This window comes from Cucurbita pepo, chromosome LG20, assembly GCF_002806865.2.
Source record: "Cucurbita pepo subsp. pepo cultivar mu-cu-16 chromosome LG20, ASM280686v2, whole genome shotgun sequence".
NCBI classification, from domain to species: Eukaryota; Viridiplantae; Streptophyta; class Magnoliopsida; order Cucurbitales; family Cucurbitaceae; genus Cucurbita; species Cucurbita pepo.
This window is the reverse complement of record NC_036657.1, coordinates 4,813,433-4,831,772: the sequence shown is the minus strand read 5'-3', so window position 1 is coordinate 4,831,772 and position 18,340 is coordinate 4,813,433. Positions and strand designations below refer to the sequence as shown.

The window sequence follows — 18,340 nt, the reverse complement described above, 5'->3', positions numbered from 1 at the left end:
CGCCTAACAAGAAAACTACCTAGCGAACCAACCCACACATTTTCCTAGCTAACACTCTCGCTTTTTCCATACTCTCAGACACCCTCGAAAACACAAACAAGTTTGGAGACCAAAAGTCGTTTTCAAGGAAAGAGAAGAGATGAATATAGGAATATAAGGGTTTCATAACATTTCTATTAAGGTAATAACTTCTTTGTCGGAAATCATGCATATTTTCCGGAGGGAATAATTGCTACAACATAATATCTGTCATATATGGAAATAAAAATAAAATCTTAACAATATAAGGAAAACTGGAAAATCTAAATCGTTACATGTTGGTGTTGCTGTTGGTACACTTTCTAGGTCTGTTGCGTGTTCCTCTTCTTCCAAGGCAATGAACTCGGAAATAGTCTGCTTGTTATTGCCAATGCTGCACCAATCCCACTTCTTCTCTTCTTCAAATATGAAATATCTACTTACATAAATTTTCTCATGTTGCAGATCATATAGCATGTGCCTTGGTCCTTTCCTCTATGCCAAAGTACATCTTTTAGCTTTTGTCATCAATATTTTTTATATATAGGTTTGCAGTCTTAACATGTGATGTACAACCGATGACTCTTAGGTACTCGAAGTGAGGTGTCTTGTCGAACCATCCTTCGTAGGGGGTGCAAGTGTCTAGCTCCTTTGCCGGTAAAAAGTTTAGAAGATAAACTGCATGTCGTATTTCCTTGCCCAAAAAAATCATACGAACTTGTATCCTCTTGAGTAAGCTTCTTGCAATGTTCATTATTATGTTGTTTCCTCGTTCGACCACACCGTTTTGTTGTGGAGTGTACAGTGTGGTGAATTGATGCTTGATATCTTCCTCTTCATAAAATTTTGAGAAGTTTTGGGATAAAAACTTGATAAGTCAACCATAATCATCAGCCCAACAATCTAAGGTTTTGTTGAAAAAAGAACCCTTAATTAAAGAAATTAGCACCTCCTTATACAGAATTTGGATCAACAAAGAGACAAGGCTAGAATTAGATTACCTACTAAGATTAAAGATCTAGGAGGAAGATTTAGAACCTTGTTCTAAATTGAGTCACTCCGCAATCCAACTTGATCAAGGTTTGATTGAATGGCTCAGATGTAATCTACACGAGAATTACTTGAAACTTAGGAATGGCAAAAATGATGCTCAAATTTCTAAGGATCTCAAATTCATTCATCCGTTTTACATAATAATTTGCTGGTATTTATAATATCTCCACAAAAGAAATTTTCGATTCTTCAAATTCCCCCACTAAAGAAGTTAGTGGATATAATTTAATCTCGATCCCCTCCCATCTCCATGAAAGAAGAAGTCAATTTGACAAACAATTTGTATCATTTTGCCCATTACAAAAATTATGAAATTAAAAATAATAAATAAAGTTTTCTAACAACTTACTCATCTTGTAACACATGAAATAATGGTTGAACCGAGCCTATTCAATTTTGTAGATGAAGAATGAATGTTTGTTGAATCTTCTTAGCTTTGGATTATGTAATAGGTCCAATTGGAACATTGCATCACACCATGAAACTTATCATCTTCCCCCTCTTCAAAAGGATTCGTGAAAATTATCTCCTACATCAAAAGGACTCAAGTCAGCAACATTGAAAGGAGAATGTACTGAAAATTCTCCAAGAAGATCAATTTTATATGAATTGTTATTAATTATTTCAAGGACTTGATAAGGGTCATCCCCTCTTTAAATGTAACTTTGTCTTCCTTTTAGATGAGAATCTCTCCTTGCGAAAATGTATCCAGACCCCGTCACCGGCTTGAAAAATGATTTTCTTTCGTCCTTTGTTAATTCTTGAAATAACTTTGAAATGTTGTTTCTCAATTCTCTCCTCACCTCTTTGTGCAATGTTTTGATCAAATCTTCTTTACTTGTGGCCGCTTCACTCACAAAAATATTGGAAGGAATAGGAAAAAATCAGGAGGGGTAAGTAGATTAAATCCATAAAAAACTTTAAAAGAGAACAATGATTGGTACTATGAATTGCTCTATTATATGCAAACTCTACCAATGGCAAATATTTGTCCTAAGACTTAATGTTCTTAGAAATAATAGCCCTAAGCAAATTCTCCTGATGTTATATTAACCACCCAGTTTGTCCATAGGTCTGAGAATGACATGTAGTTAAAAACAACAATTTGGTACCCAATTTACCACGATACTTTCCAAAAGTGACTTAAAAATTTAGCATCCCTATCATAATAATTATTCTAGGGATTCTATGTAATCTTACTACTTCCCTAAAGAATAAGTAGCAACATTTTTTGCTTCTTCTGTATGTCCCATGCAATAAAATGAGTCATTTTACTAAATATGTCTACCACAATAAAAATATTATCTTTACCCTTTTTAGTGTGCCACAAACCAAGAACAAAATTCATAGATATATTAGTTCAAGATTCGTTAGGTACATTCAAAGAAGTATACAATTCATTTGGTTGTGATCTAGATTTTGGTTCTTTGCATTTAAAACATTGGCCACAAAACTTATGAATATCATGCTCCATATTTGGCCAAAAGAAGTGTTTATGCAAATATTATAAGTTTTATTAATCCCAAAATGTCCCATTAACCCACCACCATCAGCTTCTTTTCTAAGAAAATCTCTTACAGAGCATTTAGGTATACAAAGCTTACTTTTCCTAAATAAAAATTCATAAAACACATAATAATCATCCACAACTTTTTTTGCAGGACAAGATGCATAAATAATTTCAAAGACTTATTCATCTCTATATAATTATTTAATATGCTCAAATCAAAGAATTTTTGCACTAAAAGAAGTAAAGAGATTGCACCTTGTAGATAATGCATCAGCTACCACATTATCCTTACCTTTCTTATATTTGATGACATATGGAAAATTTTCAATAAACTCCACCTACTTTGTATGCCGGTTCAATTTGCTTTGACCCTTAAGATACTTCAAGCTTTCATGATTAGAGTGGATCACAAATTCTCTAGGCCACAAGTAGTGTTGTTACACCTGCGATGTGTAAACTAAAGCAAACAATTCTTTATCATAGGTATGGCAGTTCAATGCTGCCCCCATTAGTTTTTCACTAAAATACATTAAAGGTTTTTCATCTTGCATCATAACAGCGCCTATGTCCAAACCATTTGCATCACACTTAATTAAATTCTTTTTCACCAAGTAATTCAATGGTACAGCCATGGTGCTAAAATCTTTTATAAATTTTCTATAGAAGCTACTAGCTAACACATGAAAACTTATAGTAGATGCGTGATCAATTAGTTAAGCGCATATGTTTAACCCAAAAGATGGTAGAAAAATCACTCATGTACCTTTGAGTTCTGCAAATGTATTTGATGCTCAATTAGTTAAGTGCATACGTTTAATTGATCAGCAATTAGTTATGCCTTTTGGGTTATGATATTTTAATTTATTCAAAGACTTTGCATGAGCATGTGGAGGATGTTAAGTCAGTTTTGATTACACTTAGAAAAGAAAAACTTTATGCTAATTTTAATAATGATAGTTTTTGCATAGAAAAAGTTAACTTTCTTGACTTTATAGTATGTAAAAATGGAGTAGAAGTAGATGAAGAGAAAGTTAACTTTATGCTAATTTTAATAAATGGAGCCGACGGATTCATATTGTTCCAGTGCAAAAATGGTGACCAACGTTTACTGGCCTAGATATACTACATCCCAAACTTGAAAAGTAATACTATCAGTCATGGAGAGTAACATTACTGACCAAGGTATGACGGAAGAAGGAAGTAGAGTATAGTTAGCTGGTTCGTTTCTCAAGATGTTCGATAGAAATGAATCATGTTGAGATGAGTAATGTGGAAATATATATGAAAATAGGATGAATCGATGAATTCTAGATTTTTTTCCGAAGTTGCAGGTGCTGAGGAGAGGGGAGGAAAATGCGTCAAGCACAAGGAGTACAAGTGCCAAGTGTTCGCTTGAGGCACGCATTATGTTGTCTGGATAACCCGACTCAAGTCGTCTCTACTAAGATGGACCTATCATAGTCAAGCTAGCTGTTCGTAGCCGGATGTCTGGAGATCAGCAAACCCCCGAATATTATACAAGGCATGATCATCATCATCATAGTGTACGCATCCATACTCATCATCATAAATGAGGAAGTAACCTGATGTATACAATATGCATGAAGTCCCTATAGTTTTCATCTTTAAATCATTCTTATGACACAACCCTATGCATCTTTCACACATTACCCTAGGTAACATGCATGCATTGGCTTTCATACGTTCATCATCATTTACATCAATTAAGGTTGTGCCTTAAAAAACTTATTATCATAATGTTTCATGACATTTAATACATGCACATCATCTTAATATGGAAGATCCTCATATTAAGTCATCTTATCATCATGCATCTTATATCATCATGTTATTAGGCATCATATCATCATGTTATTATGCATCATCATCATGCATCTTATATCATCATGTTATTATGCATCATCATCATATCATCATCTCATATCATCATATACATAATCATACAACATCATTACATCATCACATAATCATACAACATCATTACATCATTACATTATTACAAAACACAAAGTACAAATAATGCTGCAAGGATCACTGGGCACGTGTCGTCATACATAAAGTAAGTCTTCCAACTGAGTCGATAGTAAGATCATTTACTTGATTAGCTTAAGTTGGTGTCACCAATTTATCTCTAATGAAAATTCGATTTTGTCATTTGAAATTCAAGTTAGTTCATGTGAGCTCATGTCATCAATTTCAAGTTTAAAGTTCTTCAAGACTATTTTGCTAAATTTTACAATGAACCATGTGTTAGCCTTCCGGCAAACAAATATTAGCACTTTGATGATTAGAGTTTTGCGAACATGATCTTTAATATTATATATATATATATATATATATATATATATTAATTAAAGATCTCATTATCTCTATTTGTTTTTTTTTTTATTATTTTATTATTTTTTTCTTCACAAGGTTTTTTTCTTTTCTTTTCTTTTTTATTTATTATTTATTTATTTATTTATTTATTTATTCATTTTTAAATGGATTTTTACTTTTTCTCATTAAAATGGCTACGTATTGATTTCCTAAAATTCATAGAAAATTCTTGTCATTTAATTTGAGGTAACTAACTAGTTACAATTAAATTAATATTAATGATAAAAAAAAAAGAAAAATGTAGACTAAATGACTTATTCAAATGACATCTCTCCTCCTCTAAGCTTAAATTTGAAATTTTTTGTACCTAGTTTTGGAGTGAGAACCTTGTTTCTAAGTTTTGAGTTCTTTATCCCTTAAACACTCCCCTGGAGAGACCTCTAGGGTTCTATGTTGAGTGAATAACTCAAACCTAACCTATGCCAAAGGCTTCATGTGTTCCCAGCTACATAGTATAATACTTGCATCTAAGACTTTACGTGTTCCGTGTCATACAATCTGTATACCTGTGTCCAAGGCTTCATCCATTCCTTGCGACATAGTTTGAGTACCTACGCCTAGGGCTTCACATGTTCTCGGCCACATAGTTTATGTCATAGGACCATGTTGCACTCCTCATCGAGAAATCTTTAGGATATCTATAATGATCCTAAATTTCTACATACTCAGAGTCACTACTAAGGGCTCATGCTCGTCTCTTATGCGGAAACATAACTCTTAAAAGAAACATCATTTATAACATAAATATCGAAAACATTTAAAACATCATCTTCTTTGAAAAACACAGCAACGGTCTTACGTGTTTAAATACAAAATACTGAAATTTAGAGAAAATAAAAAAAAATACAAAATAATTTAAAACTATGAAATGCAAAACAACCTATTCTAACGTAAGACTAGGAATTTAAATATGAGTCTACCTTATGCACGTACCACAGTCTCTGCTCGCGATGCCATCATCCTCCGTACATGTGCGCCTTGTTTTTACCTGAAAAATGATGTAACACACGGCCTGAGTATTTTGAAAAATACTTGGTAAGTGACCCCATTATAGGGGGCCATGCAAATGCAAACACATGCAATCATGCTCTTGAGACCTATCTCTATCTCATCTACGGGTGGTCTCCAGTCTCGGACTACAATAGATGTGTAGTACTTCTCTACATATGACCCATACATGTGAGTGTGAATCTCCAGACCTCGCACACCCCCTGGACCTCTCTGGTTAAGCTACTCTGTAGCGACGTCTGGAGGTCAGTGGAACCCCTAAGTGTCATGCTCCCATGAACACCCTCATCATCATACTGTGTGCATCCGCACTCATCGTCTCTAGGGAAGTATCCCTATGCTTATGAACATACAACATGAATGAGGTCTCTCTAAATTCCATCTTATCATCTCTTCTAACACGACCATCTAGTCTCATTTCTTTGTTACATTAAGTAACACATGCTCGTTGAATATTTATATTAATATAATTTCATGCTCTTAGGGTTGTATCCTATGTCGGTCTATCGACATAATGCAATATGGCACTCATCATCATATAGCATGCTTAATATGGAAAACATCAATATATTAAGACAAACGTCATGTAATCATCATACTCATTATATCGTCACAAGTGCACCAAGCATATCAAGTACGTCATACATCGAACTATATATATTACGCCCATCATCAAGCATCATAACTCATACATCATCATATACTAGTATACCGCATTATACGATACTGCTCATACATCATCATGACTCATACAATTTATAGCATATCCTATAGTAAGGCCACTTACTTTGTTGTCCTTAGCCTAAGTACTCCCTAATTTAACTAAAGTAAGCTTCAATTCCTCGAGAGATGCTCCAAAGGTTGTCGGGAGTTGACTCCTATTAGAACGTTCATCTTATTTATGCTAATAACTCACATTTATATCATAAATTAACTTAAATTTAGAGATAGGGTGCTATACTGACCTTATTTGCCTTAAATAAGGTCAAGATTGGGTTCAGAAGGGTCATAAACCTAGAAAACGATATATTACATGTCTATACCGAGTCGAACGATGCGTTTTTTAGCCGAGAAGCCGTGTCGAGCCGTGTTAAGCAAAAGGAGTTGGCGTCTTCATGCGCGACACATATCGTTGTGGTGGGGGGGGGGAGGAGAGTGTGTTGGGTGTCGTTTCGTGTCGAGGCGTAGACTTTGCGTTGCATCTTCGAGTGCGCGAGTCGTGTGTTGGTGACACATGTCACCCTCGGGATGCAATGCGTCACGGACTTTAAAACAAGCCACGTGTGTTGGGTCATCGTATTTAATAAAATGAAGTGGTATGTGTGCATGAGTGTGGTGTCTACATGAGGGACACATGGGTCGTCGAATTTAAGGGGCCAAAGGGGTAGGTCTGTGGTGTCTGCATGAGTGACACATGGGCCATCGAATTTAATGCCTTATTTCACAAATTTGGAATTATGAAATACTAGCGAAAGACGGTGAAGGACTTAATAGAAAACGATCCTCGGCAACACTTGGAGCAGGTTCGAGGAATGGAAGCTTAGCAAACTCAAAATTAGAGAAACGCCAGCTAAGGCCAAACAAGTAAATGGCCTTACTATAGGATAGGTTAAACCATTGGGTAATGCATGACGACTCATGCCTTGTGACTCCTACACGTGTCTTTTGTGCTTTATGTTTATGATGCCTTGACGATTAATTATGATGTATGACGTATAGTGTATGGTGTATGATGTATGATGACGTGTATGAATTATGTGATGACGTTTTATGATATTTTACGATGATTGTAATATACTGATGATGACGTTGAATGATGATGACGTTGCATATTACTATAATGATGTAGGATGATGTTATTTCCTTAATATGACGTTATTTTCCATTTTAAGTTGAGAAGCATGTTGTGAATGTTATACTCCATTATGACGATAATTTTTCCTAGGACATAACCCTTGATAAGGTTAACAATGATGATAAGATGGAAAGTTAAGGCACATATATTATTGATAGTAATATAAGGATGCAACTAGGGTTGTGCCATAGAGAAGTTTTAAAGACGAGAAACTATATAGACCTCATGCTTTTTTGTGTGTACATAAGCGTCAGGATACTTCTCCTTTTACGATTATGAGTACGGACACGTACACTACGATGATGATAGTGTTCATGTCGTGCATGACACTCAGGGATCTGCTAACTTCCGGACGTCGCTATGGACAGCTAGCTCGACTATGATGGTTCTAGGAGGGTGCGAACCGCCTAGAGATTCCTTAATATGACGTTGAATGATGATGACGTTGCATATTAATATGATGATGTAGGATGATGTTATTTCCTTAATATGACGTTATTTTCCATTTTAAGTTGAGAAGCATGTTGTGAATGTTATATTGTATTATGACGATAATTTTTCCTAGGACACAAAACCCTAGATAACGTTAATGATGATGATAAGATCGGAAAGTTAAGGCACATATATTATTGATAGTAATATAAGGATGCAACTAGGGTTGTGCCATAGAGAAGTTTTAAAGACGAGAAACTATATAGACCTCATGCTTTTTTGTGTGTACATAAGCGTCAGGATAATTCTCCTTTTACGATGATGAGTATGGACATGAACACTACGATGAAGATAGTGTTCATGTCGTGCATGACACTCAAGGGTCTGCTAACTTCCAGACGTCGCTATGGATAGCTAGCTCGACTATGATGGTTCTAGGGGGGTGCGAACCGCCTAGAGATTCCTTAATATGATGTTGAATGATGATGACGTTGCATATTAATATGATGATGTAGGATGATGTTATTTCCTTAATATGACGTTATTTTCCATTTTAAGTTAAGAAGCATGTTGTGAATGTTATATTGTATTATGACGATAATTTTTCCTAGGACACAAAACCCTAGATAACGTTAATGATGATAATAAGATCGGAAAGTTAAGTCACATATATTATTGATAGTAATATAAGGATGCAACTAGGGTTGTGCCATAGAGAAGTTTTAAAGACGAGAAACTATATAGACCTCATTCTTTTTTGTGTGTACATAAGCGTCAGGATACTTCTCCTTTTAAGATGATGAGTACGGACACGAACACTATGATGATGATAGTGTTCATGTCGTGCATGACACTTAGGGGTCTGCTAACTTCCGGACGTCGCTATGGACAGCTAGCTCGACTATGATGGTTCTAGGGGGGTGCGAACCGCCTCAAGATTCCTTAATATGACGTTGAATGATGATGACGTTGCATATTAATATGATGATGTAGGATGATGTTATTTTCTTAATATGACGTTATTTTCCATTTTAAGTTGAGAAGCATGTTGTGTATGTTCACGTGCATCAAAATATTTTCTCTTATGATGAGTACAGACACGTACGTTATGAAAAGAAAAATGATCATCATGTTTATCATGATGCTACAACGGTCGCTCTTCCTTCCGGATGTTCGACAATATCATCAGAAACGCTAGCCCAACTAGTAGGAGACCTAGGAGGTGTGCAAGTTGCCTGGTGGGCCCATACTCGCACGTGTGGCCCGTGTGTAGAGTAGTAAATACACATCCAATTTTTCGGACTGGAAAGCCACCTAATACAATACAGTTTTAAATGATAGGTTTCAATCATATTGCATGTATTTGTATTCTCTGGCCCCAATATCGATAGTGGGGTCACTTTTTTTAAAATAATCAAGCCTTGTGCTACTCTTATATTTCAGGTAGAGGCAAGACATCCCTGTATGGTTGACGGTGGCCTCACGTTAAAGACCATGGAATCTGTGATAGTGTAGATGCATTTTTATTTTGGAGATCTTAGGTTAGTCTAGAGTACCATTTTAATTCTTTGGCTTTTATTTTATGTTATATTGAATAACTTTTGCGGTTTATTTTAAGGCTCTTGATACAAACCTATAAGTCCATGACATCGTTTAAAAAAGATTACGCCATGCATATAATACCGTCTCTAATTCTATTTAGAAAATAACTGTCTCCACCGTTGCTGGTGAGGAGCACTCAAAATATGATTTTGGTTATTATTACTATAATTTGAAAAAGAAGAAGAAGAGGAGGATGGCTTTTTGGTGTGGTGCTTTCATCCATAATAGAGGAAGCAAAAGGCTGCCAATGGAAGCAATGACTTTGTGGTATCTTTTATAAAACAACCAAAACCCGATAACATACCTTTGCCCTAAACCCTATATATATATATATTGGTGTTCTACGTTGGTTGAGGAGGAGAACAAACACAATTTATAAGAGTGTGGAAACCTTCTCTTAGCAGACGGGTTTTAAAGTCGTGAGGGGAAGCCCTAAAGGAAAAGCTCAAAAAAGACCATATATGATAGGGGTGTACTTAGGTCGTTACAAATGGTATCAGAGCCAGACACCGAACGATGTGCTAGCCTTCTCACCGTTCCCTGAAGTTTTACACGACAATAAATATATATTTTTTTTCTTTTTCTTTTTACTATGGTTTATGTTAGCGTCATTTAAAAAGGAACAAAGGTAGACAAAAGAATAGTAGTTGTTGGTAACTGATGAGGGCTAAAATAGTAATTTTGGTCAAGCTTGGATGAGTTTTAACAAAACACCCACATCCCTGGCAGATAAACAGACTTAGAAATTATGGTAAATCAAGGTTTCTTCGTGGCGAAGCAGAGAAATACAAACTTCCAATTCCACCATTAATTTTAATTATCTCAAATAAATTAATCCATAATATATATTATACACACAGATATATATATATATATATATATATCTCAAGAAAGAGACAGGGCGGCCCTGTAAATTCTCCTTCAAATTCTCCTCTGTTTCTCCAAAGCTCAAAAATGGCGTAAACCAAGCTCGGCAGCCATGGCGAATCTCTCATCTTTCATGTGAGTATGAACTTGAAGCTTCCATTGATTATCAACTTCTTTTATGCTCAAACGTTCATATTTCTTTGTACAGAAATCCAGAAGGGTCAAGCTTTGATTTTGAAGAGCTCGAAGAAGCCATAGTTTTACAGAGAGTTGAGCTTCAAAACGACGAACTCAAATCTCCACGTAATAATTTTCATTCTTATCCTACTCTGTTTCAGCTCTGTACTAATTTCATTGCATATTTTGTTGATATGTTCCCTTCTTGGCCAATAACCACAACGCCTTGTTCTTCAAATCATCATGTTTTCAAAACAGAGCCATCGTCAAACCAGAATCAATCACAGAGAAAAGGAGCAAATTCAACGTCACAGAGGCAGCTTGATGCCAAGGTTCTATTATTATGTCTTCAAAAATATGTTTTTCTTTGCTGAATTCTGAAAATTTGAGGGAAAGAAATGGACTTTTGTAGACACTGAGACGATTAGCTCAAAACAGAGTAGCTGCAAAAAAGAGCCGTCTGAGGAAGAAGGTTTGAGTAATGAGTGATTATGTTTCATACCCAGAAGTTTTCTTTGAGAGATTTGTTAGCTCATTCAAGAATTGGAGATACCCACTTCAAAATTTCTGATATTTTTATATGAACAGGCTTATATTCAGCAGCTAGAGTCCAGTAGAATCAAGCTCTCTCAGCTTGAACAAGACCTCCATAGAGCACGTTCTGAGGTTACCATTATCTATCAACATAACCCTTTTAATCTAACGATAATTAACAGTTTCGGAGTTTGAACTGGCGTTATAGTGATTTTCCTTATGAATTGCTCTGTTTTTGTTAAGAATATATATGAATTGCTCTGTTTTTCTCAAGAATATATATGAATTGCTCTGTTTTTCTCAAGAATATGTATGAATTGCTCTGTTTTTCTCAATAATATGTATGAATTGCTCGATTTTTCTTAAGAATTATGTAAGTGTTTTTGGAATGATCTGTGATGAACAGGGTGTTAGAATTGGTCAATCCATTAGAATAGCTTGAAGTTAGTCATGCCATAAAGATAGGCTTACTTCGTTAGTTTCCTATGAAATCGGATCTATTAGTTAATCTTTTGCCAATATAAATAGAATATGTCCTCAATAGTGTGAGGCACAGTTTTGCATAAACTTGATATGGTATCAGAGCGAAAATAAGATCCACGAGATCCATAGCCTCTGCTGTTAGACATGTCAATCCCAAACAACACAATGTCTTCTCCGTCGATCAGTCAGGTGATTAGTGTTAAGCTTACACAAGAAAATTATCTACTGTGGTCTACCCAAATCCTTCCCTACTTGCGTAGCCAAAACCTTGTTGGTTTTGTGGATGGATCCATGCCTGCACCAAGCCAGACGATCGCCGTTGAACCAAGTGAAGAAACAGGGAATCGCAAAATTATCATCAACCCTGAGTTCACAGTCTGGTACCCCCAGGACCAGCTGGTACTCAGCCTCATCAACTCATCAGTCACTGAGGAGGTTCTCAGCACGATGGTTGGAATCACCACTGCACGAGAAGCCTGGATTACGCTGGAGCGACAATTTGCTTCCACATCTCGAGCAAGAGCAATGCAGATCCGTATGGAACTCTCTACTATCCAGAAAAAGGACATGACAATTGCTGACTACTTTCGTAAAGTAAAACATCTTGGTGATACACTTGCTGCCATTGGCAAGCGAATAGAGGATGAAGAACTCATCGCCTACATGCTGCAAGGACTTGGTCCAGATTATGATCCTCTAGTCACAAGCATTACAACCAGAACAGATGTATACACTGTCAGCGACGTGTATGCTCACATGCTGAGCTATGAGATGCGGCACTTGCGTAAGGGTACATTTGAGCAACTTTCATCTGCTAACAATGTCAATAGGATATCCATTCGTGGAGGTGCCAATGGAGGTCGAGGTAGTCGCGGTCGTAGTCGTCAGTTAAATAGTGGTCATGGACAATCAAGGCGTACTGTGAACAATCCTGGACGTCAACCATCAAAGACACAAAGCAGCTCAGGCATTGTCTGTCAGATTTGTGGTAAGCCCAATCACGATGCTTTGCAATGCTGGCACAGATTTGATCAGGCATATCAAGCCGAAAATAATCTCAAACAAGCAGCTTTGGCAACAAGTGGATACACTAGTGACACAAACTGGTATGTTGACACTGGAGCCACAGATCATATCACCAATGACCTAGAGAGGCTTACCACCAGAGAACGCTACACTGGCACCGACCAAATTCAGGTTGCAAATGGCGCAGGTTTGTCTATCTCTCATATTGGGAATTCATTAATTTCTGGTTCATCTCTTGTTCTGAAACATATCCTATATGTTCCTAAAATCAATAAGCACCTAATTTCAGTACAAAGACTAGCATCTGATAATAATGCTGTTGTAGAATTTCACCCAAACTATTTTTTGGTTAAGGACCGAGTCACGAAGAAACTCCTGCTCCACGGTAGATGTAAGAATGGCCTATACGTTCTACCGCATAATTTCAGTCAAGCCTTGCTGACAGCCAAACTTTCGAAAGAACAATGGCACAGAAGGCTAGGGCACCCTGCATCTCCAATTACCATTAGAATTCTACAAGATAATAATTTAGCTATAGATACTAATATTCCCTCTTCCTCAATTTGTAATGCTTGTCAATTAGGGAAAGCACATCAATTGCCATTTGGTTCTTCTCAGCATGTATCTACAGCACCCCTTCAATTAATTCACACTGATGTATGGGGTCCATCCATTGCGTCAGTAAATAATTCCAAATATTATGTTTCCTTTGTTGATGATTTTAGTCGTTATGTTTGGATTTACTTTCTGAGATGCAAATCTGATGTTGAGTCTGTGTTCCTTCAATTTCAAAAACATGTTGAAACTATGCTAAATACCAAAATTCGCTCCGTCCAATCAGATTGGGGGGGTGAATACCATCGGTTACACAATTATTTCAAATCCACAGGCATTGAACATCATATCTCCTGTCCTCACACACACCAGCAGAATGGGTTAGTCGAAAGAAAACACAGACACATTGTAGAAACTGGCCTTGCTTTACTCGCTCAAGCCAACATGCCTCTATCCTACTGGGATGAAGCTTTCAACACAGCTTGCTTTCTTATAAATAGAATGCCCAGCCGAACCATACAACAAGACACACCACTTCATAAATTGTTTGGTAAAAGTCCAGACTACTCCATGCTTAGGGTGTTTGGCTGTGCTTGCTGGCCTAATTTAAGGCCTTACAACAACAAGAAACTGAGTTTCAGAACTACTAGATGTATATTCTTGGGTTATAGTTCTTCTCATAAGGGATATAAATGCTTAAATAGAAGTACAGGACGTATTTACATCTCTAGAGACGTGGTTTTCGATGAAAATATTTTTCCTTTTGAAGAATCTAAGCCACCAAACAAAACCACAAATCCACATCATCCTGTTCTACTTCCAGCCTTAGCCAAACTTGCTAGTTTTTACACTGAAAATGCTCTTACAGATATTGAACCAGTTGTTAGTAATTCCCATATGAATGATGGTCAAACTGATAATATTGCTAGTGACAACTTGTCTGGTGTCAGCTTATCTTCTGCAGATAATACAAGAAGTTCAGAGGAAATTGCAGAATATGAAGCTGAGAGCAGTTCGATCAATGCTCAAAACCAAACTCATGAACATGTGTCTGATCAACCAACTGAAGCAGCTAGTCAACATCCAATGCGAACAAGGTTGAGAAATAACATTGTACAAGCTAAACAATTCACTGATGGAACTATCAGATATTCAGAAACCTCAAGAAAATTCGCAAGCGCTGTAACTATCACAACTCCGATCATAGAGACTGCTACTGAACCTCGAAACCTGCAGGAAGCCATGCAACATCCAAGATGGAGAGGAGCAATGAATGATGAGCTCTCAGCGCTAAAACGAAATGCCACTTGGGATCTAGTTCCACCCAAACCTGGAATAAATCTCATTGATAGTAAATGGGTGTATAAAGTGAAAAGAAAAGCAGATGGGTCAGTTGAAAGATTAAAAGCAAGATTAGTTGCCAAAGGATTCAAGCAAAGATTTGGTGTTGATTACACTGATACTTTTAGCCCTGTGATCAAACCGTCAACAATCAGGGTCATTCTTTCGCTAGCAGTAACCAAGGGCTGGAATATGAGACAAGTTGATATCCAAAATGCATTTTTGCATGGAATTCTGAAAGAGGAAGTGTACATGCGACAACCACCAGGATTTCAAGACTCAGCCAAACCAAAGAATTACATATGCAAGCTCAAGAAAGCCCTTTATGGCCTGAAACAAGCCCCAAAAGCTTGGCATTCAAGGTTGACTGGAAAACTTATTGAGTTAGGCTTCAAGGCTTCAGTAGCTGATTCATCTCTTTTTATTCTCAAAAACAGAGAGATAACTATCTATATGCTCATCTATGTTGATGATATAATTATTGTGAGCTCCTCTGATCAAGCAACCGAAAGGTTGATTCAGAAATTGAAAATAGATTTTGCAGTAAAAGATTTGGGTGGTCTTGAGTATTTTCTGGGTATTGAAGTCAAGAAAACACGAGATGGTATCATACTGTCACAGAGACGATATGCCTTAGATTTGTTGAAAAGAGTAAACATGGAAAAATGCAAACCTATGTCTACACCAATGGGTTCTGCTGAAAAATTATTCAGAGAACAAGGAATACCCTTATCAGCTGAAGAACAATTCAAATACAGAAGTACAGTGGGAGCACTACAATATTTGACAATGACTAGGCCTGATTTGGCATTTGCTGTCAATAAAGTGTGTCAATATCTTCATACACCTACTGATGCTCATTGGGGTGCTGTGAAGAGAATTCTTCGTTATGTTAAAGGCACACTAGCATTAGGAGTGAAAATTCAGAAATCAACCATGATGTTGTCGGGGTTTTCTGATGCTGATTGGGCTGGTTGTCCCGATGATCGACGTTCAACTAGCGGCTTTGCTGTATTTCTTGGAGCAAATCTAATCTCATGGAGTTCCAGAAAACAGGCTACAGTGTCAAGATCAAGCACCGAAGCAGAATACAAGGCCATTGCGAATCTTACTGCAGAAATGATTTGGATCAAGTCATTACTGAAGGAACTGGGCGTGTATCAATCAAAGGCTCCTCGCCTCTGGTGTGACAACCTCGGAGCTACATATTTAACTTCAAATCCAGTATTTCATGCTAGAACGAAACATATTGAAGTTGATTTTCATTTTGTTCGAGAACAAGTAGCACGTAAAGCAATGGAAGTTCGGTTCATTTCATCAAGTGATCAAGTAGCTGATATCCTGACAAAACCACTGTCTAAAACTCCTTTTACTACACATTGTAACAATCTCAACATGTACAAGACTTGTTGGGATTGAAGGGGACTGTTAGAATTGGTCAATCCATTAGAATAGCTTGAAGTTAGTCATGCCATAAAGATAGGCTTACTTCGTTAGTTTCCTATGAAATCGGATCTATTAGTTAATCTTTTGCCAATATAAATAGAATATGTCCTCAATAGTGTGAGGCACAGTTTTGCATAAACTTGATACAGGGATTGTTTCTAGGTGCTTGTGGTGGCGTTATGGGTGGCAATATCAGCTCCGGTAAGTTCTTTTATCTCAAGGAAGTGGGGCTTTTTGTGGCAATGCAATATGATTCGATTTTGCATATATTGTTAGGAGCTGCAATATTTGACATGGAGTATGCGCGGTGGCTAGACGACGACCTCCGTATGACGTCGGAGTTGCGGGCGGCAGTGGAGGGGCATCTCCCGGACGGCAATCTCCGAGCAATCGTAGACGGTTACATGAGTCACTACGACGAAATATTTGAGTTGAAAAGTGTGGGAGCAAAATCAGATGTGTTTCATTTGATGACGGGAATGTGGATGAGTCCGGCGGAGCGTTGCTTCCTTTGGATCGGAGGATTCCGGCCGTCGAAGCTCATAGAGGTGTCTGTCTGAAACTTGAAATGTTTGTGTGAGTTTTGAAAGTGTTTTTTTGTGATAGAAATTGTGACTTTTGGTGTGAAAACAAAACCACACAGATGGTAATTCCGCAGTTAGAGACATTAACGGAGCAGCAAGCTGTAGGAATATGTAATTTGCAGAGATGTTCACAAGAAACGGAGGATGCTCTGTATCAGGGGCTTGACCAGTTCCACCATTCTCTCATAATGGCCGTGGCCGTCGCCAGCACCGCCGTGATGGAGGGGGTCAACCACATGGCCGTGGCCGCCGGGAAGCTCTCCAACCTTGAAGGCTTCATTCGTCAGGTGAGTCTTTGAGGATTGTTGGGAGGAAGTCTCACATTGGTTAATTTAGGGAATGATCACAAGTACGGAATATATCTCAGTTGGTATGATGCCCTTTGGAGAAACAAAAAAGAAAGTGATTTGAGAGTTTATGCTCAGAGTGGACAATATCATACAATTGTGAAGATCAGTGATTTCTAACATGGTATCAGAGTCATGTCAATAGAATCCTCAAATGTCGAACAAAACAGTTGTGAGCTTTGAAGGTACAGTCAAAAGTGACTCTAGTGTCGAACAAATGGTGTACTTTGTTCGAAGGCTCTAAATAAGGAGTCAACCTCGATTAAGGAGAGACTGTTTGAGGATTTCATAGACATCGGAGAAGTATCATACCACTGTAGAGATTCGTAATTTCTAACAATTCTCGTCTCATATCTCGTAATAATCATAATATTAGCAACGGGTAAAAGAAAACGTTTGCTTTTGGTTGAAAGCCAAAGGTGGGTTATAAAATAATACATAATAGCAAACATCTCTTAGTGTTATAAAATTGAAAAGTCTCAATCAATTTGGTTGGGGATTGAAAGGGATGTTTATGTTTTGGGCGACCCATCAATCAATTTAAAACTTCAAAAACAATGAACAATAATAAAGTAATATAGATTTTTCTTTTTTTCTTTTTTTATAAAAGGTGGAAGATTTACTATATCTCTACTCGTTGTACTATTATATATTGCAGGCTGACATGTTAAGACAACAAACGCTTCATCAGTTACGTAGAATATTGACGGTTCGACAAGCAGCTCAATGTTTCATGGTAATTGGAGAGTACTATGGAAGACTGAGAGCTCTTAGTTCATTGTGGGTTTCCCGACCAAGGGAGTACGTAAGATTAAACAATCATGGATATTATTTTATGAATTTGTATGATGAAAAATGAAATAAGAAGAAGAATGAATGTGGAACAGGAGCAGGAGATGGTTGAATGATGAAGGTTCATGCCAAACAGCAACAAGAAGAAGAACAGAGGAAGAGATGATTCAGATTCAGATTCAGAGTTCACACAACCATTTCCCAAACTTCTAATCTGTTTGTTCAAACAAAGCCATTAAGGGTTATTGCTATATCATATTTCTAAGAGATATTGACCTTTTATTTTCTCTCTCCTCCTCCCTACCTTTTT

At 37.0% G+C, this 18,340-nt stretch overlaps 1 protein-coding gene and 1 non-coding gene across 3 annotated transcripts; both read left to right on the top strand.

Moving 5' to 3' along the window:
- The first annotated feature begins 10,758 nt into the window (after window positions 1-10,758).
- LOC111783664 (transcription factor TGA9-like) lies at window positions 10,759-18,319 on the top strand. Of its 2 annotated transcripts, none has more exons than XM_023664579.1 (10): window positions 10,759-10,880; window positions 10,954-11,048; window positions 11,181-11,254; window positions 11,335-11,394; window positions 11,511-11,588; window positions 16,457-16,508; window positions 16,584-16,855; window positions 16,951-17,178; window positions 17,897-18,039; window positions 18,126-18,319. In XM_023664579.1, exons 1-10 carry the CDS (start codon window positions 10,858-10,860, stop codon window positions 18,241-18,243), a joined length of 1,143 nt encoding a protein of 380 aa, XP_023520347.1. In that variant the 5' UTR covers window positions 10,759-10,857; the 3' UTR covers window positions 18,244-18,319. The 2 variants fall into 2 exon arrangements, with proteins under 2 accessions (XP_023520347.1, XP_023520348.1); XM_023664580.1 differs by having other exon boundaries at window positions 17,897-18,043; window positions 18,126-18,245.
- On the top strand, window positions 12,573-12,708 carry LOC111783742. The gene has a single exon (XR_002813424.1). It is a non-coding gene; the product is annotated as a small nucleolar RNA Z247 (small nucleolar RNA).
- Window positions 18,320-18,340: the final 21 nt, after the last annotated feature.